Here is a 23,977-nt window from a genome sequence, read left to right as displayed (position 1 = left end):
GTGGCTGTGTGTCCCACACTGGGGAACTCCAGCGCACATGTGGTTGCCCCACACGGAGCCTCCGGGTGCCTCCTTGGGGGCCCGGCCTCAAGGGCACGTCCACGGGCACCTCCTGCTGGCCTCCTCCGGGCTTGACTTCATTCGTTCATGCATTCACTCAGCAAATATTGGCTGGACCCCGCCACAGCATGGTGCCAGACCGAGCGCCCCCTCCAGGGACTCGAGCCAAGCTGCGTACCCGGGGTCACAGAAACCACACCACAGATGCCACACCACAGTGATTTAGTCGTTTTTACTAAAGCACATAAACTTCCAGGAGCCAGGGCGCGGCAGCCAGGGTGGGCCTCCGGGGACCGTGAGCCTCACCCCAGGGAGGCTGTCTTCCAAAGGGCCCACCTGCTGCTGAGGACCCGTGGGAGGTAGAGGCCACCCCTTGTCCCAGCCCCTAGCCCCGCGTCCAGGCGGCCCCCCCCCCACCACGGGACTATTGGGAACGCCCGGGGCAGGGGAGGGATCTGGGGGTCGGGCAGCTGCGGGGCCAGCCCCGATGCACCCCTCGCCCCACCCACCCTGCGGAGACCCCAGAGGCATCCCTTCCCCTCCACGAGGGTCCGGTGCATGCGGGGGGGGGGGGAACGGAGGCAGCCCCAGAGGCAGCCGGACCGGGAGGCCCTGGCGTGACCCTGCGCAGAACTGGGACTCGGGGACAAGGCCGCTGGAGGAGGGGCGCCTACGGGTGGGGTGGGGAGGGGTGGGCGGTGGGTCCTCAGAGGGGCCGTCGAGGTCCGTGTCCTCGGGGAGTCACCCAATGGCCAGGTGTGGCAGCCCATACAGGACTGAGTTGAGGGCGACGGGGAGCCGCTCGGAGCCGCGCAGCTGTGGCTGGAAGGACGGCAGCTGGTCCTTGGAGGTCCACGGAGACTCATCTGAGGACGGCACAGCTCACTGGGGGCAGGACGCCCGGGGCCCCGAGAGAGGCTCACGCACGCGGGGGGCGGGGGTGCTCCCGACCCTGCCTCCAGACGTAGCCCTGAACACGGGCCCTGCCGCACGCCCACACCCGGGACACCGAGTGTCCCCACCCCCCGTCCCCTCCGCACCACCTCCCCACTCTGAGTGCGAGGCGTCCAGAAGCTTCCAGCAGCTCGGGGCCTCCTCCTGCCACCAGCTGGCCGCCACCACTAACTGGGGGCAGGGCGTGCATGACAATCACGGTGCTGTCCCTTCCTTTCAATGCGCATCAACGCGGGACCACGGAGCACGCAGGAGCCACGGCTTCCTCTCCTGCCGCCCCCAGCGCAAGTCAGCGGCTCCTCCGCCACCGGCTCTTTCTAGACGCCATCGACCTTCATGCACCTGCTGACGCCAGGCCCTCCCTCCCTCCTCCATCCACTGAAGCCGCGCTTATCGTTTGGCACTGCGTTCTGGGCACCGGGGACCACGTAACCCCTCGTGCTGTTTGTCTGAAGACTTCGTGGTGAGTCACCCTGGGATAAACCTCTCCTAGTTACGGCAGACTGTTCCTTTAACGCGCTGCTCGAGCTATGGCTGGTGTCGTGTTTATTTTCAGCCCCAGCACCTTACGTGAAGGTGTGAAGGGGTGTCTGTCTGCTCTGAAGAACAAAGTCCCGGGGCCCCCGCTCCCAGGGAGCACACCTGGGCTTTCAGAACTTATGTGACTTGGACGGTTCTAAAGACAGACGGGCAGTTCTAACGGCCAGGGTGCCTCCCTTAAGGATTTAGGACACCAGGCGTCCCTGAGGCTGCTGTCAGCCTGTGCAGAGACAGGAGGCAGACGCCCTAGCCTGCGGGGCTGCGGGGCTGCGGGCAGGGACACTGGCAGAGACGAGGGGCGGGGACACAGGCCGGGAGGTGGCCCTGCGTGGCAGAGGATGAGCGGGGATGTGGAACAGCTTCCGTTACCATGGTTGTTCGTGTCCCCAGCTCCCGTCCGCCGAAGGAGATGGGCGGCCCTCCCGATGGGCCTGCCGGCTGTCAACAGGTCTAGGAAAGAAACATCCTCAGGCTGGCCAGGGACCCCGCCGGCAGGCTCCCGGGGAGGGGACGGCCGCGCCCACTCACTTTCCCACAGGACGCTGGCCCGCAGCGCGTTGTCCTGCAGGAAGGTCGGCCACTGGTTTGCCAGGATGCTCCTGACCCCCACCAGGCTCAGAAGGACGGCAGTCTCCACGGGCCTCTCCAGGGACAGCTGGGCCACACTGCGGGGACCACGACCCAGTGTGACCGCCTGAACCGTCCCCAGTGCACAGCCCGAATAGCACCAAGTGGGGCACGTGTCCTTCGACGGACAGCTCTCCGAGTTCTTGGAAGAATCGAGAACGCATTCCCACCCCCACCCCGCCCGCCTCGGCAGATTAAACGTCATCTAACAAGAAGCCTCCAGAGTGCTGCCAGATCCTTCCGGACCACTCCCAGCATGGCAGTGGAGCCAGGAGTCGCGGCATCCGTCGTGAGGCGGGGGCGGCCCCCCGGGCCCCGTGGGGAGCCCTGAAGCCAGGGCACCCTCCCAGCTGCCGCCCTCTGTCCTCGGGGTCCGCGTTGGGGCTGCCCTCCCGCCTCCACGACGCCCCCGCCAGACTCTTCCAGGGAAGGGGTCGGGGCAGACTGCGGAGTCCCGGCTCCCTCGTGGGGCTCTGTCTCCCCCCCACGCCCCCCGGCCCCCACCACGAGCCCCCCAGTCAGGGATGTGGAGGCGGGGCTGCTGGCACGGGGCGGGGGCGGGGGGGACATCGGGCACCTCTTGCTGTCCGAGCGCTCCGCGTGCCGCTGCATGCTCGCGTAGGACCTCGTCAGGTCCAGCAGGACCATCATCTGGCACCCTGCGGGACCCAGGAGGCAGAGCTCAGCCGCCGCACGCCCAGGTGGAGGAGGCCAGCGGCCTCGCCCGGCTGGGGCTTGACGTCCACGGGCCCTCTTCCAAGGCCCCCCGGCCACCTGAGCCCGCGGGCGCAGCATTTGCTTCGGGAACCCCGCACCCTTCACGGGCCCCTGGTGCCAGCGGGCTGGGCTGGGCGGCAGGGGGGCTGGGAGGCGCCCTCTGGGCCATGGCCTGGCCCCCCTGCTCAGCAGAGGCTCTCGGCCCCGGTCTTGCTGGGGGAAGGGGGGGCTGGGGGGGGGGAGGTGGACACACATGGTGAGAGTCGGTCACCCTGGCCCCGTGGGCCCGTGAAACAGGTGCCAGTGCCTGAAGTGTGACACTTGGCTATGGATGTGCAGGGGGCCACACGGGACAGAGGTGGACTCCCCACTTGCTACGGTGGCCTGGCTGAGGGCGGTTCGGGGGGGCTGCCCCAGGGGCAGGCGGGACCTCCCATGCGTGAGGACAAGCCTTGGTCGGGAATGGGGGGGGGGGCACCAAGGGTGCTGTCGGCCCCACGCGCGCATGGTGACTTCGCACACCATCTCGTCTGAGAAGGCTTGGAGTTAAGCTTGAGAGGCCTCGTTTCTGCTGCCCTTTGGGGCGAGGACTCTGCCGGGTGACAGGCTTCTGGGATGGGGCGGTGTGTTGGCCTCACCCCCATCTCCAGGGGGCTGGGAAGGAGACAGGTACCAGGTGACCGTGTGCGGCGGAGGGGGGCGGTGTTCAGGTGCCCTGACCACGGGACGAGTGTCCACGTGCTGCCATCAGCAGGTCAGTTTGAGGGCATCTCCGAGGGGTCCTTGAAAAGGCTCTCCTAGCGACTGTGTAGGGCGGTCAGTCATCCAGCCACCCGCTGAGGAAAAGGCGACTCCAGGGCGAGCCAGACCACCACTCAGAAGCCCTCAGGGGACAGCCAGAGGGAACACAAGGCCCAGGGAGCCCACAGTTGCACTAGAAGGAGTGGTGGGGGCGTGACCAGCGTGTTCCGGAAATGCCCACCCCAGCCCTCCCGGACTCTGCAGGCACAGCCCCGGGGGATGACCCACCCAGGCCCTAACTCTGGCTGGGCCTGCCAGGTCCAGAGCTCGGAACTGGCAAGAGGGGGGTGAGGGCAGGAGGGGCTTCCCCCACAGCTCTGCCGTGCTTCTAGGGAGGCCCCAGCCCTCGGAGCCCTTCATCAGACAGGCGACGCCTGATGGAGACGTGGGGGCCTTGCTCCGTGTCTGTGCTGGTTCCTGTCGTCCTGGCAGACAGTCAGGCTTGGGGGCGCCGACGGGCTCTCTCACCTTGTAGGTTCGTGGCAGCCAACCTTTCCACCGCTACGTGGGACAGGAAGCTCTCCATCCCGTAGAAGAAAAAGCCACTGCAGCTGCCCAGGAGCTGCTCCCACTCGGCCTGGCTGCAAAGGGAAGGAGGGTGGCCCGGTGGATGCAGCCAGGCAGGCAGCAGGTATCCCAGGGCGTCCCGGGGGGTCCTGGCCGCGGCAGCCAGGACCGGATCTGTCCTGAGGCCTTAGGGCTGCAGCTGCGGGCAGGAGAAACTCTCGGGACGTGTTTCTAAAGCAAAGCCCGTCCTGTGCTCCTTGCTCCCTGTCCCACCCCTCCGCTCAGGCAGAACTAATGTCCACCCTCCTGGTGCCCCCTGGTGCCCTCAACCCTGGGTTCTACCCATGTGGTTCTCCTGAGAAGCTACATCCCGTCCCTGGAATGAACCCTCCTTTCACTGTGCAGCGGCTCTGGAAAGTGCTGGAAGGACACTTCCCTAATGGCCAACCTCTCCCAGGTCTCTGAGAGGACCCCCAGGTGAGCATCCCTGTTCCCAGCCAGCGCTCTGCACCACTCCCGGAGGCCCCGCCCCCCCACGCCCCCAGGCCACGCCCACTAACGCCCCTGCGCATCTGCTGGAGGACCCGCCCCAGCAGACCCCAGGGCACAATCCCACTGCAGCCCCGCCCCTCCCCCCGCAGGCCCCGCCCACCCACAGCCCCGCCCAGCACCCCCCACCCCTGCCCCCAGCAGGTTCTCCCCTGCCTTCCCTCAACCAAGTGCCAGAGCCTGGGGCACACCCTGCACCTCGGGCAGAAGTACACCCTTGGGTGCCAGGTCCTCATCTGTAAAGTGGGACAAAGACAATGACCCCTCCCCCCCTCCCCCCCTCGCCCCCCCCCCCCGCCCTTGCCGCCATCGAGGCACCTTGAGGACCAGGAGCCCACTGCGTGATGACAAAGGCCAGACCACAGGAGCCTCTGGGGGTGGGGTGGGAGTGTGGTTCCCGGGATAAAATGGGGGTTCAGGGTTGGGGGGAGGCTGAGGGAAACAGGGAGAAGCGAGGGGCCAGGGGGAGACGGAAGCCAGTGGTCCCACCGCCCCCACCCCCCCGAGTGTGGGGAGCACCCCTCTGGTGGGTCACATAAACCGGCTCGATGGGGGACCGTGTCTCCAGACACCAGACACCGACCTCGGGAAGTGCGTGTTTCCCAGATGTCCCACCCACAGAGCAGTGAACGAGTCTCGGAATCTTTCCAAAATTTCCCGGGTTACGGAGACAGGAGTCCGCATGTCTGCAACACACATTGAATGGGGACCAGACACAGGAGCTTGTCTCACACGTGGAACCCTGAGGGGCTACAGGCAGCAGCAGGCCCCGGTGTGACCGCGGTGTGGCCTTGGCGTGTCCCTTGGTGCGCACCTAGCGTGGCCCTCGTGTGGCTGTGGTGGACCTGGTGCGCACAGATGGGGACACGGTGGAGTCGACATCTATCACTTGTGGAAATGTCAGCGCTCCTTCCCTTCCCTAAATCTCTCCTAAAGAGGTTTTGAAAACCAACTTAGCAAAAGAAAAACCCAAGGGACTAAATACCTAAAGCTACAGGGGACGGCACCAAGTCACGTTTCGGGCCCTGAGGGTCACTGGACCTCGCTTCAGGGGCTCATTCGTCGTACAACTGACGTCCTGACTTGGCTCTGATGGCCAGGAAGGGCCGCAGAGCACAGGTGCGCGTCCGGGCCCCAGGGCCCCACTCCCCCTGCGTGGTCGGGGTAACGGGAGGCAGCCGAGAGCAGAGGCCGCAGCGCTGAGCCCGCGCCACGCTGCGCCAGAGCCCACGGGGGGGTTGTGGCCTGTGTGTGCACGTCGAGGGCCCGTGAGAGGCACTTGCCTATGACCCGGGCCTCCTCGTAGGGGTCCACGATGACTGGGTCTGGGTTAAGGAGCAACAGCCCACAGGCTTGGGTGTCCCGGGCGGTGGGGCCGATAAAGGATACACTTGAAGTTGTCGGGGTCGACCACGATGCAGTCGGGGGGGATGAGCCGGGGCGCAGCGTCCTGCTCCACAGACAAGGGTCTTTAGGGGCCCTGTGGCCCGCAGGCGGACCCCGGGGCTCCCCGGGCCCTCTGCCTGTGGCCGGCGAGGCCTCCTCTGCCCACCTTGTGTCCCTTCTTAGCTGTATTTCTCTTCCTGAACTGTCTGCCTTTGCCCTCCTTCTTCACGGCCCCGTCGGCTGCGGACAAGAAAAGAAGGTGTTTGGAGCCAGTAGAGGTGGAAGCACGAGGCAGTATGAACGCACTAAATGTCCCCGAACTGTTCACTTTAAGGGGGTTAATTTTACATTCCGTAAATTTCACCTCAATAAAAAAAAAACCCAAGAAGTGGTGACAACGATTGATTTTAACTTTTCTGAAGTTGTGAAAGCAGCGATTTCTCCCATGTAAAGGCTCGCAGGACTGGCAAAGGCCCACCTGGCTGGCCATTCACACACCACGCGGGGCACCCGCCAGTGTGCCTGCTGCAGCGGCCCTGTCGCAGGGCCGGACCCTGCCGGCTCCCTGCCTCCTGCGCGAGCATTTACCCCTCACTGCTCTGCTGGCTTGTAGATTCTTTCGCAAGTTCTGGAAATAGTGACAGGTGACTTCCTCTCTGTCGGCCCTCATGTCTCTTATTCCTGTGGGTGCACTCACGTGCCAGGAGGGAACGGGCGGAAGAGCAAGGCTCTGGCCGCATCCTGTGTGCTGTGCCATCAAGAAGGCGGCTTGCTGGGGACCCGGATGGACGCTCCGCCAGGGCGAGCGGTGTTCATTCCCAGCCGGTTTGCTAAGAATTTCTATTACGAACGCATTCATTTTAAGAAATGCTGTTTCTCTGCAGTGACTAAGATGCTTATTAAGTTCGTTTTCCCTTGGTCTAATTTAATGACGCTTATAACTTTCAAGGTCAGAATGGGTGATGAAAGTCCTATTTTTCTCTCTTGTGCCGTTCTTGGCAGTTCGGGGGTGTGGGGCCAACAGAGGCTGGAGGGGTGGCCCTTTTTCCCTATTCTCAGGGAGATTTGTTAAGATTGACATCAGCTGTTTCTGGAAAGTCTACCCGGTCGGTTTCAACAGCAGATGTAGGTCCACTGATCTCCCCTCTTTGTTGGTTATGGGAGCACGCGGAGTTTTCCTTCTTGAGTCCACGAGCTGTGTTTTCTAGGCCTCGGCCTACTTCGGCTGCGCGCTTGAACATACTTGGTAAGGTCACTCGTAGCGTTGTCTTACCATCTTTCGGATCTCTGATGCATCTGTAGGGCCGGAGTCTCTTTTCACTCCTCACGTTGTGCATTTGTGCCCCATCCACGTTTTTCTTGACCATTCTCACTGGAAGGTGTCTATTTCACGAGTTTTTAAAAACTTTTGTCTCTTTGTTGATGTCTGCTCATGTGCTTGCGGCCCCCTCTCCTCTGCCTTGAGGTTTTTGTGTTCTTGCTCCAACTCCATAAATCCCATGCTCAACTTCTACGCTCCCAGAGACTAGCGGTCTGGGGCCTTCCTGTGATCACTTCTCCTGAGTCCCACGAGATACGCAGGGGTGCGGTTTTAAATTTCCAAATGGGGATTCAAGAAAGCCACCTTTTGGTAGTGGTTTCCGTGCCGACCACGCTGGCGTCTGTGATGGTTCCGGGTGTTGCTCCACGTGTTTTGAGGCGGTCAACCGTTACCGCTGTGTGACGCTGTGGAGGCTGTTCCACATGGCAGTGGCAGCTGTCCCTTCCGGTCACCCTGACGATCTCTTTCTGACGCGGGGTGTCCTTTGGTTTAGCCACGTGTCTCGTACACACGGCACCTGTGTGCGCAACGTCCTCTTGTCCACGCCGTCACTCAGTGGGCAGGTGTGTGGCCCGTTTGTGTATTTACTTATGATCTGGACAGATTAACTCCCGTCGCCCCACTGTTTGGTTTGTGTTTGTCCCACGATCCGTGTGCGCTTCCCTGTCACCGGCTCCCCACGGCTGCGTCATTTCTCTCGTTCGTTTTCCCTCTTCACCAGCGTGGACTCTGTATGGAAACTCCCTTCTTCTGTGGTTGTCCGCAGACGTGCACTGGGAGTACTCACCGCACAGAGAACCTGTCTCCAGCCTGGGCCGTTGGACGCTTCTGCTTGTCACCCCTCGGCCATGCGTCAGGAAGGCTCACCTCCCATTTAGCCAGTGTTTCTGTCACTCCACGGTGAGAACCGTTGCCGCTGTAACAAGTGACCACAAGTGGAGGGACTTAAAGCAACACACACGTGGTTCTCACACTTGTGCAGAGGAGTCCTTCTGGCGGACGATTTGCCCAGGACTGCTTCCTCCCGGGGCTGCGCACAACGGGCTCCACCTTTTCCAGCGTGGGCTCGGGCGCCGCCCCGTCCTTAGAGGCAGCAGCACCGCCTCCTCCCATCTGTCTGTGACCTCCTGCCTCCATCTTGCAAGGGGCTGCTCTGCCTTGGACGCCGTTAAAATGCCGCCGGGGGGCTCATCAGTCTGACCGCCTTCCCTGGAGTCTCCGCTCCGCTTCTCATGTTGGGGGCTTCTGGAAACTTCTGGACACACGGGGTTACAGTCTTTGTCCAATTCTGGGGGGACACTGGCGGTCCCTGATCCCAGGACTCCCCTCCCAGGGCTCGGGCCTGGCGCATTGGGCCCCGCGTCCCCCGTGGCTCCCTCTCGGGGCTCAGGCTCCGTGCCCGCTCTCTGGCGTCACAAAGTCGCTGTTCCCTCTACGTCGCCTTTTCCCTGCTTTCAGTTGGAAGGGCAGATGCGGCCCTTGTCGCTCCATCCGGGATGCAGGTGAAGGTGCAAACTATTTGTTCTTAGCTTCCCTTTCTACTCACTGAAATACAGCATGTCTGCCGGGGACGGCACGGAGGGAGGGCCTTCCCATACCTGGCGCACCTGCGTGAAAGGCGCCCGCGGACAGGCCACGGTCAGCCAGAGTCCGCAGCTGCCCCCAGGCCCGCGTCCCGGCCCCCGAAACTCCGGGCATCACCTTTCGCCACCTAGTCCGTGACTAGCTCGTCACCGGCTGCTGGCTGCCATCCCTTCCTTTCAAACCCAAGCGTGCGAGGCCACGGCCGACGCTCAATGCCCTCTTTGGCGCGACTCCCGACACCTGGCACACACCAGGGGTTCTGCAATACCTCGAACCCATGCGTGCCTAGAAAAGTGCTGCCACGGCCTATGATGACCGTCTGCCAGGAGTCCACGTGAAGGTAACTTAGTCCCATTTTGAAATTAACTGTGGCCCAGGACACCTCTCACCTGTCTCCTCTCGACGGAGGCGGCTCCACAGCATCTGCAGGGAAAACTCTCGGGCCACGGAGTCCACCCCTTCCTCAAACACGGAGAGACCTTCCAGCGGCAGCTCCAGAAGATGCCTGTCCGCAATGAGGATGGTGTCGTTCGCAGCCTCGGGCTCAACTGTGGACAGGGCAGCACCAGCTACGGAGGCCGCAGGAGACGAGCTCCCGAGGACGCGCAAACCCCTGGGCGGGCCTGCCCGTCACCGCTGATGCCGATCGGCTGGAGACACAGGAAGAAGTCTGAGCTCGGCTCAGCCTGTGACGGGAGGGGGGCAGGGGGGCGGCAGGACGCGCGGGGGCGTCTGGGGGAAGGACGCTGGTTTTCACGGCACAGCTGGGTCACGGCTCCGAGCCGGACGCAGCCTAGGTCACAGGATGGCCGGGCCTCCGCGGGTCTGAGGGCCTGCCTCCCGGAGCAGGTCCTGGAATCCACGACTCCTAACCAGGGAGCCACCTCTCAGAGGACGAAGCCTTGCACCTGGGATGTGGCAGCTTCTCCACGTGACCACGGAACCCTCGGAGGATCACATGGGCCCTGCTTGGCCAGTTAGAGAAACCCTGCCCTTTCCGACAGGCGTAAATGGTAGTGAGGGTGAGGCCCCTAGACCCCTCGGTCGAATTTACCGTACGCACGAAGGGAAACAAATTACTGCGGTGAGCGAGGGCTGCGTCTGGGGATCTCAAGTCCGAATCCCAGCGGACAAAGGTGACCGCGGGTGGGCCGACTCCGGCCCCTCAGCTGGAGCGGGAAGCACCACCACCTGCCCCGCAGCCGCACGCACCCCCCGCCCTCATCTGTCGTCCGGCTGCGGAGCCGCTGGTGCTGCGACACGCGAGCCGCGAGTGCGTGCAGGTGGGTGTGCGCGGTGGCAGCGCCGCGTGGGGAGGGGGCACCAGCGGGGCTTCCGGGTCAGAGCACCTGCCAGGTCAGAGCACCCGAGGCGGGCGCGCTCCCTTCCCTCCCGCTCGATGACCCCGCGTGGGCCCCAGAAAAGGAGACAGACGAAAATGCCTTCGAACAAGAGCGATGGATACGATCGCAGGTGCCGGGTGGGAGATGGGCGCCTCGTGGTCACACCCGCTCCGGCCGCGGGGCTGGGAGGACGGCGCGAGCGCATTTCCCACATTTTCAGGCCCATCGAGTGGGAAACCGGAGGGGCTGTCCTGACTGCGTGGAGACGACCGGGAAGCCTCCGGAGCTCAGGCGCCGGGTGCCCCCTCCCCAGGGGCGGCCAGACCAGCACGCGTCGCCCTTCACTCGGGAGCCAGCAGGTCCCTGTGCAGAAGCTGGTCGCGCCCTCGTGTCATCTGGGGCGCACGCTCCCGAGGGTGACGGGCAGTATGCCACCACGCGGGCCACCAGCTCCCCCAGGAGGGGCGGGTCTGCGGGTGCAGGAAGCCCCCGCTCCGGGCTCTGGTACGTGGGGCGCACAGACCCCTGAGGGGACTTTCTCACGCCCTGTGGGCGCTCAGCGCCCTGGGAGACCCTCAGGGGACGCCTATTTCTGACCCACCTGGGCTCCCCCAACCCAGCCTCCCCTCCGGCGCGCTCTCACTCACCCTGGGGCAGGGACACTTCCCTTTCCTTGTCTTTGCCCTTTGGTCTCCCTGAATCCGCGACAACGGTGGGCACCTGTGTTCTGGAGGCCAAAGGCACGTCCTCAGGTTTTTAAAAACACATGAAAATCACACGTACTAAGGATGTAAAGGACATCTCCCTGGACCGTTTCACATCAGGGCAGGGAGTGTCACTTTTGGGGGCCGGTCTCACTGAGACGGGGGCAGGGATAACTGGGCACAGACAGAAACAAAGGCCGCCCAAGGCCTCTGCCTTCCCTACCAAGAATAAGTCAAAGGGGTTCAGGACCCCAGGCCACGTGTCCCACTCCCACCCTGTACGGGCACCAGGCACTGCAAGGGCATGGGGCGGAGGGGACCTGAGTGGTGGGGATGTTCCCCCAGAAAAGATTTTCAGCAGAGTCGGGACTTTTTCCCTATGACAGAGGCCCCGAGTCGGGCATTCTGGATTTGAGGGGCCCTTTGGCCTTTCCCGTCTGAATTCAGCACGGTCTGATTTAGGGCAGAGCAAAGCTCATCAACTTCACAGCAGAGACCCGGACCTCCACGTGGGAATGACGCCCACCCAGCCCACCGCCGGCCACTCAGCTCACGCTGGGCTTCGGGGAGGCTGGGGTCACAGCTGGCTTGCAGGCTGAGCCCCCGCCCTGGCCAACCTGGCCCCCAGGCCCCTATTCCTGACCGCCCCCAGCACCTTCGGTCATCACTTCCGGGGACAGAGAGATGGTGATTCCCTTCCCTGTCCTGAGGAGAGTCCTGGACTTTGTGCTCGAAACCCGCCCCCACCTGGACCACGACATCTAGCAGCACCGCCCTGTCCCCCCCCACCCCCCCACCCCGTGGCCTGCACCCTCGTGCCGCGAGCTGCTCGGACAGCAAACACTTCCGCAATCAGCCCGCGACAGGTACCTGGCCTCAGGGCTGCCGAGCACTGGAAACAGCGGCCTCAGGTACCCCTCCATGGACGCCAGAACTTCCCCAAACTTCCGCAGAGAGTGTCCTTCCCTCTCAGGAGGCGCATTTTCCAATTCCTGCCTCAGCCCAAACATCAGGCCGTGATCAGAAGTGTCTCAGGGGGCCTCATAAAATCCCAGCCCAGTTAGCGCACAGAGTGAGGAAGACGCTGCAGGACCCGCCCTTCCAGAAAAAAGCTTGGTGGCCAGGGGCGCGGCTCAGCTGCACAGCAGGCTCCTTGCACCCCACCGGCCTGCCCCAGGCACCGGGCTCCACAGGACCCCAGACTCCTTGCCGGTCCCAGCCGCCCGCTCCTCTGGGGCCCGCCCTGGTGCCCCCAGCCCCACTGGTTCCTCTGCTCACATCATGGAGGCACCTGCACCAGACTCGCTCAAGGAGTCGAAAAGCATCGGCCATCCTGCCGGGACCCCGACCCGGGCGTCCGGCAACGCCTGGGGTCCGGATGACCAGTGCCGCTCACCTAGCACCCCTCCTTCACCTCACTGCAGCCGGGCCGGGGTCCTGGTGCCACCCACGTGACAGAGCAGCCCAGGCAGCTGGGCTCGGGGTCTCACCGTGCTTGAGTTCAGGGCCATGTCCTCATTGGTCACCTCCACCTGGGTCAGCTCCCGGAACTGCTGGGCATCGGCCAGTAGGCAGGAGAAGGTGGCTGGGTTCACGGCCACCCGTGCCACCTTGCAGAAGCCTGTGGAGACCGACACTGCCGCTGTTCCCCCCCCCCATAGTCTGAGGGGCTGAGGACAGACAGAGAGGGGGCTGTGCATGAACACTGGGAGTCGATACACACGGGCACTCATGGTGGCTGTCAGAGTGGGGGCTCAGGCGGGTGTCCCCCAGTCTACAGCCTTCCTCAGTTTTTAGTGAAACAGGAAGTGGAATTATGTGCCTGAGGTGTAAGGAAGAAAGGGGGAAGTAGTGATGCCTGGGAGAAGAGATTGTGGAGCCGAGTGAGGGCCACCCAGGGACTTTGAGCATCACCAGCCCCGAGGGCAGCTGAGGCTGGGGTCCGGCCCGGGAAACACACGTCTCTGCCCGAGTTCCCGTCTCTCACAGGCTCGACGACCCCCACCCAGCAAGCCTCCCGCCCCTTCAGGCCCCCCCCCCCCGGTAGAGAAAGGCAGGTCCACCTGCCCCCCTGCTGAGGACCGTGTTTGAGGAGCGCCTCCTGCAGTGGAACTCACCGCCCGCTTGGAGCATCTTCCCTTTGGCCACAGGGACGGACCTGGGTCTCTCGTAGGCAGCGCCGTACAGATGGGTCCTGTTGCCAGGACACGGGGCAGGGTCAGAGCCCAGCTCGTGGGGCCCTCGGGGAGCCCGTTCAGCGGGCCACACACCCCCTGGCGGGGCCCCCTCCCCACCAATGCCTTGGCCAAGTCAAGACGCAGAATTGAAACAGACCCATCTGGGCACAGTCGTCGCCGTGAGCTGTCTGACTTCTCTCTGCTCGGCAGGTGCACGGGCATCGTGTCCCCCTGTCATGCCAGCCTGGTGGGACGCCGCACCCACCCCCTCTCAGCCTGGAGCACCTGCTGGCCTGTGTCTGTCCAGCCAGGGCCTTCGGTGCACCCATGACATGCCCCGCATGGTGACAACCTCCCCCCCCCCCCGCCCCCAGTGACAGTGCCGTGTCCACGCTGCTCCGCTAGACTTCTTAACAGGGTGGCCAACGTCCCCAGAACAGGGACAAGAAGGCCTTACCTGTCCCGCCCGTGCTGCAGAAAGAGAATCCGAAAGGTAGGCGGCATTTCATTCAGGTGGTTAAAATGCTGCTCAGTGACCCAGAGATTTTGCCAAGCCTGCGTGTGACAGACAGAAATCAACGGACCACGCCGGATGCTGGCACGGTCCCTGAGCTGTGCTCAGACGCTTTGTGCCAGGCCTCTGGCTGGGGTCTGCCCAGGCCGGCCTGGGGCGTGACCCCTGCAGGACTCGCGGCCGCCACAAGGGGGCAGAGGGCGCACGCGGCCTTCACTGGGATCCACCCAGCTTGCACCCTCTTGGCCTCTGTCGCAAACTTGACCTGCCCTACCCATGCAGGCCTAAGAACCCAAACAAGTAACAAACGGAAGATCCACCAGCAGCCTAGTGCCTTCCCTCTGTTCCTCCGCCCGGTCCCCTGAACGCCACAAGGCGTGGTCACACGCGTGCCCCTGCCCTCCGCGCACCCTGCTCCCAGGGCACCTGCTCCGAGGCGCATCTGGCTGGGGCGCGCACCCCGCCCCGAGCCCACCCCCTCACCCTCCCCGGCTCCGAGGCGCATCCCGCTCCGCAGCCGTCCCGAGGAACCGGCCCACAAGCACGGGTCCCCGCTTGCTCCTGAAACCAGCCTCGGGTTGGCGAGCACCGACGGGTGTCTGCACTCACATCCGAGCACCGGTGTCTGCGTTCACGTCCCAGCCTACAGGCGGAGCAGGCACTAAGCGGAAGCATGACCCAGCCACACCCACCCGCCCAGAGGTGGAGCCAGGGCGGCTGGCGCGGAGCGCCCCCTGCTGGGGACCAGACTGGCTTCTTGGAGAGCGGAGTGAGCCCGCCACCAGCCTCTGTCCTCTCCCGGCAGTGGCAGTGGCAGTCCCACTCGGGCCACCTGGGAAGCTGCGTGTCGGGCCCTGGGCGTGTGCTCCCTGGGGACCACGCGGGGGCATTCCACGGGGGTGCAGGCCAGGGACACAGGTGCAGCTGAGCACAGACCCCGACGCCAGAGGGGCTGCTGCGTGGATGCAGGCCCACCCCACCCGTGTGACCCGGGTCCTGCTGAACCTGATCCATTTTAGCGCCTCTGGGGGTCTGGCAGCATCTGAATGCAGGCCTCTTTGCATTCCACTAATAACTAATGAAGCTGGGGGCCATTAAAAATGTCTATCGACCATTTGGATATCTTTTGTGAAATCCCACTCTTGTCATTCTTTCCTGTGGGAGTGTCTTTTTCTCACTGACGGGAGCACATCCCCAGTACCACGGGATGTGAGCTCGGGGGCCTTTTCTCGGGCTTGCTTGTGTTTAAGTTTGTATTGAAGTACAGCATGTGCTGCTATGCTAGTTTCGGGTGTACGATGTGGTGATTCGACACTTCCACGCAGCAGCCGGGGCTCATCGCGACAGGTGCCCTCCTCGGTCCCGTCACCGGGATCTGCACCACGGTGCCCCTCGCCCCTCGGGGTCACCCTTGACATATGTTGGACGTTATGTGGATGGGTCTGTTTCCAGACTTTTCTTCTGTGCCGCTGGTCATTGTCTCTGTATGTGTATATATTCTCTATGTGTCGATAACATGCCGATCGCGTCAATAACAAGGTCCTGATACCTTGTATAGCAAGTGGGCATTTCTGCACAAATTTTAGAATTGGATCGTCAGTTCTTACAAAGGTAAACGCCTGCTGGGAGTCTGATGAGGCTTCTGTGGCAACTGCAGATTCATGGCCCATAGGACGTCTTCCTGGGGTGACTTGGCATTTAGGCTCACAAGGCCGCCCAGGAGAATCAGGACAGGTCGGTGCTGGGCACCCCTCTCTCTGGGACCATTCCCGGAGACTCCTGTCCGCCCAGTGACACGTCAGGTACGTGGGAATGAGCTCCACAGAGGGCGGGTGCGGGATCACCTGTCAAGTGGTTTTGGCTCATCAACCACGGGCTACTTTCTTAGAAAGCGATACTGACTACGAACTCGGGGGAACACACCCAGAGTCAGCCCAAGGAGGAAAGCACACACACCTGTCCCTTTGTCCACAGAGAGCGGACGGTCGTCGTAACGGCACGGAGCCTTCCGCCCACACACAGCCCACCTCCTCTGTGCACATCTTCTCGGATTTCTCTCAGAAGGTTTGTAGTTTTCAGGGGAGAGGCCAGGGGCATCTCGTGTCCGATTTCCCCCAGGTACTGATTGTTTTGCTGCTACTGAAGACAGTGTCACTCAGGTATTTTCCTTTTCTGCTTGTTTGCACCTGGCACGCGGAGTGCAGCTGACGCTTCTCTAACGACCTGCGAAATGGGCGCATCGGGCTGGGCTCCCGGCCTCTGTGCTGTTGTTCCTTCACCCCCTCCTTTCACCTCTGGCCTCACCGGACGATGCGGAACAGAAGCGCTCACGGCCTCCGGGGCGCCAACACTCCCGGCTGGAGAAAATCTTTCAACCCTTCAGCAGATACGCTGAGGTTTGCTCGGGGTTTAAAGGACGTCCTTTATCAAGTTCTGTCAATATGGTGAATTACGTTGATGTTTTTAATATGAAGCCACGTGAAACGTGGCCATTTGACGCTGACGCACGACCAGGATCTGGCTGGCCAATGTCTCGTGTCTGCCGATGAGAGAGATTTTCCTTCCTTGTAGCGCCACCACTAGGTTTCCAGTATGGAGACTTAGCAGACCTTAAAAGAAAGAGGAAGTGGGGCGCCTGGGTGGCGCAGTCGGTTAAGCGTCCGACTTCAGCCAGGTCACGATCTCGCGGTCCGGGAGTTCGAGCCCCGCGTCAGGCTCTGGGCTGACGGCTCAGAGCCTGGAGCCTGTTTCCGATTCTGTGTCTCCCTCTCTCTCTGCCCCTCCCCCGTTCATGCTCTGTCTCGCTCTGTCCCAAAAATAAATAAAAAGCGTTGAAAAAAAATTTAAAAAAAAAAGAAAGAAAAGAAAGAGGAAGTATTCCTATTCTCTAGAAGCGTTGGGGAGGTTATCTGTACCTTCACCGTTTGGCAGAATTTACTGGTGAAGCCAACTGGGTCTGGGATTTTCTTCGTGGGGATGTTTTTAATAAAGGATTCAATTTCTTTAACAGCTAATAAATTATTCCGATTTTCTGTCCTGTCAGCTTGTACGTTGTATTTTTTGAGAAATTTGTCTATTCCATCCCAATCGTCAAGTTAACTGGAGTAAGATTAAAGAGAATATTCCCTTACGAGCCTTGTAATGTCCAAAGGGTCTCTATGATGTCTTTCTGGTACTGATATTGGAATCTTACTGTTTTGTTTTTCCTTTTTTTTGTTTTCTTTATTGGGTCTTCCTAAATGCTCATCAACTTTATCAATCTTCTCTTTGGAGCCCTTTTATCAGCGTTGGTTTCCTCTATTGTATGTTTGTTTTCAAATTTCGCTATTTCTGTTGCTGTATTTCTTATTTTTTATTTTCTATTTTTCTTAGGTGTTTTTGTTCCAGCCTCTAGAAATCAAAATCTTAGTTACCGTTTTTAAGATTTTTCTCCCTCTAGTCAAGGCTGTATTTTTCCTCTAAGCCCTGCTTTAGACAAGTCTCATAGCTTTTGATAGGTAGTGTTTTCATTCTCTAACTCGGTTTAAAACACTTTCTAAATTTCATTGTGATTCCTTCTTTGACTAACCGATGATGATGCTCTCAAAGCAACGGTATCTTTCAGCTATATCATTTCTAATTCAATCTCACTGTGGTTGGAAAACAAATGGGAGGATCTCACTCTGTTGGCGTGTTCAGGTTTGCCACGGCCCGGCTCTGGTCCCTTCTGGTACACGCTCCGTCCAGCCGTCCACGTGGCCGCGGGTCCTCCGCCAGACGTGGGCCTGTCCAGGGCTCCTCTATTTCTATCCCTTCTGCTTTGGGTATTTGAATCTCCATCATCGTATGTGAAGGTTTAGGATTGTGATTCCCTGTTGACTGATTCCGGGTCACCCGGCTTTCGTGTCAGTAGTAACTTCATGATTTAGATGCTCTCTCTCATCTTTTCCGCTCAATATTTCCGGGTCCTTGTGTGTAAAACGTACCCCTTTTACGCAGCACGTAATTGGACTTTGTTTTTCTTTTCATCCACTCTGACAGTCTTGGTCTTCGGCTTGTTGTACTTACTATGACCACAAACCCGTTGGGTTTCTGTCTACTTTGCTCTGCCTTTTCCCCACTGGGACCACATGCTTTTATATTCCCTCACCTCCCCCCGCTCTTTCTGCCTGTCTTTGGGATAATAAAATACTATTATTTGATTTTTTCCTTTTTATTAACTTAGTCACACATTACTTTAGTGGTTACCCTGGGAACTAAGACATTCACCTTTGGCTCATTAGAGTCTAATAAAGATGTAACTTTACCTTTCCCGAGGAGTGACAGACCCTCGGCATCGTCTAATCCTTCATCTAATCTTTCCTGCTCTTTGTTTTACTGTCTTGCCTATCAATTCCACAAAATAATTTCAGCTCCACAAGATGTTAGAATTACTGTCTTATGCAGTCAAATTTTATTTCTTATCACTAAACGTTTGCCTTTGGAATATTCTTGGTTCTCTCGTGTTTCTGGGGACTTACTTTTCCTGTCCGACACCTCCTTGTTTCTTTTCTTGCAGGATACCTGCAAACTGCCTGGGTTTCTGTGCATCTGAGCGTGTCTCCACTGCACGTCGGCGGGCCGCGGTCTCCTCGGGCCTGTGTTCAGGGGCCTGTGGCTCCGGTCCCGCTGCCCTCGGGGCCTCCGTCCTGGGCACTAGCAGTTCCACGCGGATGGACGTGGTGCGGCTTCCTGTGTTTGTCCCGTGCAAGGTTGCTGGCGGTACCGAGCCTGTGGCCTCATGGGCCTCGTGGGCTTGGGGAAATTCGAGGCCATCGGGTCATGTCAGTATCGCCTTGGGGCCGCATTTCCCTCTCCCAGCTTCGGAGACTCCGGTTAGGAGTGTGCTTGGCCTACTGAGAGTTCCTCCCATGGCGCTCATCCCTGGTTCTGTCTTTTCGATTCCTCTCCTCTCCGGCTGACTGCCTTCTGCCGGTCCGTGTTCCCTGTGCTGTGCTCCTGCTCTCTGAAGAGGCCTCACGTGGGGGGTACCTCGCAGGGACTGGGGTCCTGGAGGCCACCTCCTCCCAGGACGGCCCTCATTTCCCAGGCGCCATGAGACCACGATGGATTTCATCACCTTCCACGAGCTTTCAGGCAAACTCCCCACGGCCCAGAATGTAGCCGCTGTCCCCAGGCACGTCGTCAGGAGCCTGCCACATGTCCCAGAGGGCCGGCAGTGATGCGGGGACAGACGGGGACAGAGTCCCCTCTCGGGAGCTGGAGCTCAGCCTGCTCTCAGTGTGTCCACAGCTGGGCCTTTAAAGGCAGCGTTTGGTGCCACTGACCTGGCGCCTGCTGTGGCCGCTGCGGTAGCCTGGCTGTGCTCTGCGCCCCACCCCCAGGTGCAGCCGACCCCCGAGTCTGTGACCAGAGTCAGTGCAGGTCTCCCACAAGGATCCTCGAAACAGGAGGAGGAGGAGGAGTTGACACAACACCCGCGACAGAGATGGCCGCCTCGGACCCCATCCTACCACGGACCCTGTCCCGCCTCAGACCCTGTCCCCATGGACCCCATCCTGTCTTGGACCCCATCCCGCCTCGGACCCTGTCCTGTCTTGGACCCCATCCCATCTCGGACCTCGTCCCAACATGGACCCTGTCCTGTCTTGGGACCCATCCCACCATGGACCCCATCCTGTCTTTGAACTTGCCCCACCATGGACCCCGTCCCTCCTCGAACCTCGTCCTGCCTCAGACCCCGTCCCGCCTTGAACCCCGTCCCACCTCGGACCCCGTCCCACCATGGACCCTGTCCTGTCTTGGAACCCGTCCCACCACGGACCCCATCCTGTCTTCGAACTTGATCCGCATGGACCCCGACCCGCCTCAGACCCCGTCCCACCATGGACCCTGTTCCACTTTGGACCTCATCCCACCTCGGACTGGGTCTCGTCTTGGACCGAGCTCCTGCGCCCCCTGCGTCTGGCTCTGTCCTCAGCCCTGCACGTGCACTGATGCATATGGTCCCTCAGGTTTCCTCTGAAGTTAGCGCTGGGTCACCATCACCCCAGCCACAGTGACACACACGGACGTGTCCTCCAAAGGTGGGCAGCTGGGCTGTGGGGAACGGCCTGCCTGTGGACCGGCCTGCGGTCCCTGCACCCCCTGGGGCCTGCAGTGCTCCTCAGGAGGAGGGAGGCTTTCCAGCACGGGGGCTAAGGCCCTGGCTCTCAGCAGGGGGCGGTTCTGGGGACAGCTCGGGGTGTCACGACTGGAGGGGGAGCTACTGGCATCTGGTGGGAAGAGAGCAGGGGCGCCCCTCAACTTCCCATGGAGCACAGGACGCCCCACCGCAAGCAGGACAGGGGACGGAGGGAGACAGGAAGACGTGGAGGGAGGGGACGAGGTCAGACCCACACAGGTGCACAGAAGCAACGGGGAAGGAGGGGAGCGGGACCAGCCAGAGGGCTCCAGGCTGCTTCCCGACTTGCTAGGTTTTCACCGAGTCCCGCTCCTTCAAATACCCCTCTTCACAGCTGCTCATCCCAGCACGAGGAGGTGTGGTGACTGCAGCGTTCCGCGGCGGCTGAAGGAGGACCCTCGGGGGTCCTGTCGCTCCCGCCCTCTGCCGCGGGCCTGGGATGTAGGGTCACCGAGGGGGCGGGCCCTCATCCCCACGAGGCCCTCGAGGAACAGGAGGTCACAGAGGGTGAGTGGCACCCCAGAACCGCGCGCTGACAGGAGGGGAGCCAGGATTTGGACCCGGCCCGAATCCTCCCCGGTCAGGCTGGCCACAGCAGAGCGACGCAGCACAGCTGTGAGAACGGGGCCGGCTCGGGGGGCTCGCTCACCTTGGAAATGACCGCCAGCCTCTGCCTCACGCTCGCGAACAAGTTGGTGGACGTCCTCCCCTTCCGCTTCAGCTGGTGCTCCAGCCGCAGCAGGGCCGCCAGCTGTGAGCTGCCGGTGTCGTCCGTGGCCGTGAACAGCACGTCCCGCATCATCTCTGAGGCCGAGCAGCTCTGAACCAGACAGGAGGGGCCCAGGGGCCTGAGCCCTGCCCTGGGCCGGTGGCGCCCACGCGCGAGGGTGGACGGGGCTGCACGGCCGCTCCTGCTACCGGCTTCTTGGGAGGCCGTGCTGCTCCTGGCCCTCCGCCACCGCGCTCCCGGCACCCGCCCACCCCTTTGCTCTGAGCCTCAAGAGCACGAGGCCTGCCGGGCCACCGGGGATGTCGGTAACCGGGGCTGCGGCTCGGGGAACCTGGGTGGGGGGCGGCCTTCCCTACTGCTTCCGGTGGCCGGAAGCGCCCTCTTCCGGCTGAGCGCTCGCAAGGCAGAGACCGGCCGGGCGCCGGCGGGAGGGAGCGCGGGGTGCTCGGGGCCGCTCTCTCCCCAGGTGGCCAAGAAGGGCCCGGAGGAAGGGGCACAGAGCCACACCTGAGACAGCGCCAGGAACTGGCAGGTGGCCACAGGGTCCAGGGTGCCGCTGCACTCCACCATCTCCAGGCTGGCGGCCGCCGCGATGTCCGGGAGGCAGCCGCCCAGGGCCACCCGCACGCACTGCAGCAGCACCTCGGACGCCTGGGCCAGGTACCGCTGGGCCAGCTTCATCTTTCTCTGCAGGGACACAGGCTCAGGCCGGGGCTGCGGGCGGGGCGTCGCGGGGCGCGTGGGAGGGGCCGTACCTGCAGATCCCAGCCCTTCCTGCCGTGCTCCTGGGAGGCGGCCCTGGAGGGTCCCGGGTCCCTGCAGCGATCCTCGCCGGCCTGGTCCTCCAGAATGGTCTCCAGAGGCTTATGGCCGCTCAGCTCAGCACCTGCCTATGGAGAAGGCACCCCTGTCGGCCAGCTCAGCCGCTTGGGGCTGGGGGTCTTCCTAGAAGAGCAGGGTCTGTGGGGATGAGCCTGCCTTCGCCTTTGGGCAGGTGCCTTCCAGATGGAAGAAGGGGTGTGTACGAGGCACTCAGGACGGTGGCCTGGAGCCCTGCAGCAGCGTCAGCAGGGTCCCTTCGGGGGTGGGGTGCTCCCCAGGGGCACCCGGCCTGCGGGGCAGCCTGGCAGGGGCCCTAGAGAAGGGTGTGGGCCTGCGTGCACGACGCGGCCAGTGCGGGGGCACAAGCCCTTGTGTCGGCTCCACGAGGCAGTGTGGGTGGTGGGAGGGAGGAAGGGGGCTCGGGTCCCCTGCTGCACGTGAGCGGGGGTTTTGCACCCGCACTTGGGCGCACCCTGGACTCCCTGGAGAGCTGCTGAGGTGCGGGGGACACCAGGAACCGCGGGCCGCTGCCGGGGACGTCCTGCCCTCGGACCACCTGTGTGTTTGCCCCCCCCCCCTCCAGTCTGCCCCCAGCAGTCTGTGTTTCTCTCCCGCTGGCTGGTCACACCGGACAGACCACTTCTTGCCTTTTTCTCCCTCGCTCAGGCCACACCACCCTCTTTTTTTTTTTTTTTTTAATGTTTATTTATTTATTTTGAGGGGTGGGGAGGGGCAGAGAGAGGGAGCCAGAGAATCCCGAGCAGGCTGCGCGCCGTCGGCCTGGAGCCTGACACGGGGCTCGAACTCACAGACCGTGAGATCGTGACCCGAGCCGAAATCGAGAGTCAGAGGCTTAACCGGCTGAGTCACCCAGGCGCCCCAGGCCACACCACCTTCTCAACCAGGGACAATTCGAGGCCCGTTTGACATCCCGGTTCTTACTGAGAGGAGGTGAGTCTTAGATACACGGTTTGTTCTCGAGCGAGGGTGAGGGGTCTGCGGGGGGGGGGGGTGTGCTGAGGGCAGGAGCGCGTACCGAGAGGCCCTCTTCCCAGTAGACGGTGGGGCGCACGGGGTCCGCCTGCACGGCCAGCAGGCGCAGGGCCCTCCCCGCCAGGCCCAGCTGCCGGGCGCGGAGCTCCGCGAGGCCGGTGCGCGGCGAGTGCAGGGCCCCCAGCTGCGCCAGCACCACGTGGGCCAGGGTCCGCTTCAGGGTGAACCATTTCTTCGGGAGCACAAAGCGCCTGCGGTTACTTTCGCCCGGCCCTGGGAGGCGCGGCCCCCTCCCGCCCCCGCGTCCCCGGGTCGCGCCCCTGGAGTCCCTGGTCTCAGGCCCCCGGGAGGGACAACATCCGAGCACTCTGAGAAACGCTCCCTTTTGCATCTGGGGGGGGGGGGTCTCCGGGGCTGAGGCGTCGGGAGGTCACGGAAGCCTGGCTGCAGAACCCGGAGGTGGGGCTCACCAACAAATAATTTAGTTTGCCTCAAGTTCAGTTTCAGGGCTGTCTTCCACGTCTCCATAGTTACGTCAAATTAATTTGACTCATACTACATGAAATCTAGGAAAGTGTCTAAAAATGGCAGAATATGTTTCCTTCAGCTATTTTGCAAACTCGACTGCTCTTTAACAACGCGAATGCAGCTTTGAGGAGCTCTTTAGCGTGCCGACGTGCTTGGGCAAAGCACACGCACGCCCTGGGGAGGACAGCGCTTCGTGCACAGTCCGCCAGCAGACCCCCCCACCGACCGTCAGACGGGGGGGGCTTTCTTCGGCAAGACCCCCGGGCCCGCCAGGCCCAGGGCTCCGTCCCGCCAGCCGCCCCCGGGTGGCCCTGCCATCACAGCACGGCCCCCGCAGACCCGCACTCGGGGGAGGCCCCTTGGTCTCGGGGACGGTTACCAAGCTGACGGAGGTGTGGTCACTGACGCTCTGCAGGTAGCTGAGCAGCAGCTTCTCCACGGGGCTCTGCTCAAACTGGCGGGCCAGGGCCTCTGCCCAGATGAGCTCCAGCAGGTCCAGAGACACTTCCGCCAGGTGGAGTCGGAGCTGCGCCAGCCTCCTCCTCAGAGGCGTGTTGACGTTCTGTACCTGGGCGCGCAGAGACACAGTCAGGGCGCGGGCAGGCCCCGCGACCACCCATGCCCCGTGCTTCCATCGGCTCCGGTGAGACGTCACGGGCCGTCTCCACAGCCAAATAACGCCCGTGTCCCTCAGTCCCTCCCTCCTGGCGGCCACCAGCCACACTCCAGCACTCTGCGCCGGTTTGCGTTTTCTAGGGTTTCGTGCCCGTGGGCTGACGGCCTGTGCTCTCTCCGGCGCTGTTCCCTTGCATAATTATTTCAGGCCCGTCCACATCGCTGCACGCATTCGTGCCCGTTAACTGACGGGGAGAACCCGCCACGGGGCGTTTATCCACTCACACTCGGGGCCGGCTCACACGGTGGACTGTGTCTAACTGCCAAAGTGTGGTCCGTGCT

At 62.1% G+C, this 23,977-nt stretch overlaps 1 protein-coding gene across 1 annotated transcript in view; it reads right to left on the bottom strand.

The window, feature by feature from the left end:
- Nucleotides 1–938: 938 nt before the first annotated feature.
- CFAP46 (cilia and flagella associated protein 46) overlaps nucleotides 939–23,977 on the bottom strand; it is a 95,759-nt gene continuing 72,720 nt past the window's right edge. Inside the window, exons 40-58 of the mRNA XM_030334764.1 lie at nucleotides 23,400–23,588; nucleotides 22,536–22,724; nucleotides 21,433–21,567; nucleotides 21,185–21,364; nucleotides 20,597–20,767; nucleotides 13,728–13,825; nucleotides 13,211–13,287; nucleotides 12,584–12,714; nucleotides 11,964–12,085; nucleotides 11,037–11,116; nucleotides 9,436–9,594; nucleotides 6,308–6,381; nucleotides 6,145–6,205; nucleotides 6,039–6,074; nucleotides 5,339–5,441; nucleotides 4,168–4,280; nucleotides 2,759–2,840; nucleotides 2,083–2,219; nucleotides 939–2,004 (exon numbers count right to left, since the gene is read on the bottom strand). Of these exons, the coding sequence (XP_030190624.1) occupies nucleotides 1,691–2,004; nucleotides 2,083–2,219; nucleotides 2,759–2,840; nucleotides 4,168–4,280; nucleotides 5,339–5,441; nucleotides 6,039–6,074; nucleotides 6,145–6,205; nucleotides 6,308–6,381; nucleotides 9,436–9,594; nucleotides 11,037–11,116; nucleotides 11,964–12,085; nucleotides 12,584–12,714; nucleotides 13,211–13,287; nucleotides 13,728–13,825; nucleotides 20,597–20,767; nucleotides 21,185–21,364; nucleotides 21,433–21,567; nucleotides 22,536–22,724; nucleotides 23,400–23,588 (2,451 nt within the window). The 3' untranslated portion in view covers nucleotides 939–1,690. The remainder of the gene's footprint in view (nucleotides 2,005–2,082; nucleotides 2,220–2,758; nucleotides 2,841–4,167; nucleotides 4,281–5,338; nucleotides 5,442–6,038; nucleotides 6,075–6,144; nucleotides 6,206–6,307; nucleotides 6,382–9,435; nucleotides 9,595–11,036; nucleotides 11,117–11,963; nucleotides 12,086–12,583; nucleotides 12,715–13,210; nucleotides 13,288–13,727; nucleotides 13,826–20,596; nucleotides 20,768–21,184; nucleotides 21,365–21,432; nucleotides 21,568–22,535; nucleotides 22,725–23,399; nucleotides 23,589–23,977) is intronic.

Source organism: Lynx canadensis, chromosome D2 (genome assembly GCF_007474595.2).
Source record: "Lynx canadensis isolate LIC74 chromosome D2, mLynCan4.pri.v2, whole genome shotgun sequence".
NCBI lineage: Eukaryota > Metazoa > Chordata > Mammalia > Carnivora > Felidae > Lynx > Lynx canadensis.
The sequence above is the reverse complement of the archived record's forward strand: the minus strand, read 5'-3'. Positions and strand labels throughout refer to the sequence as shown.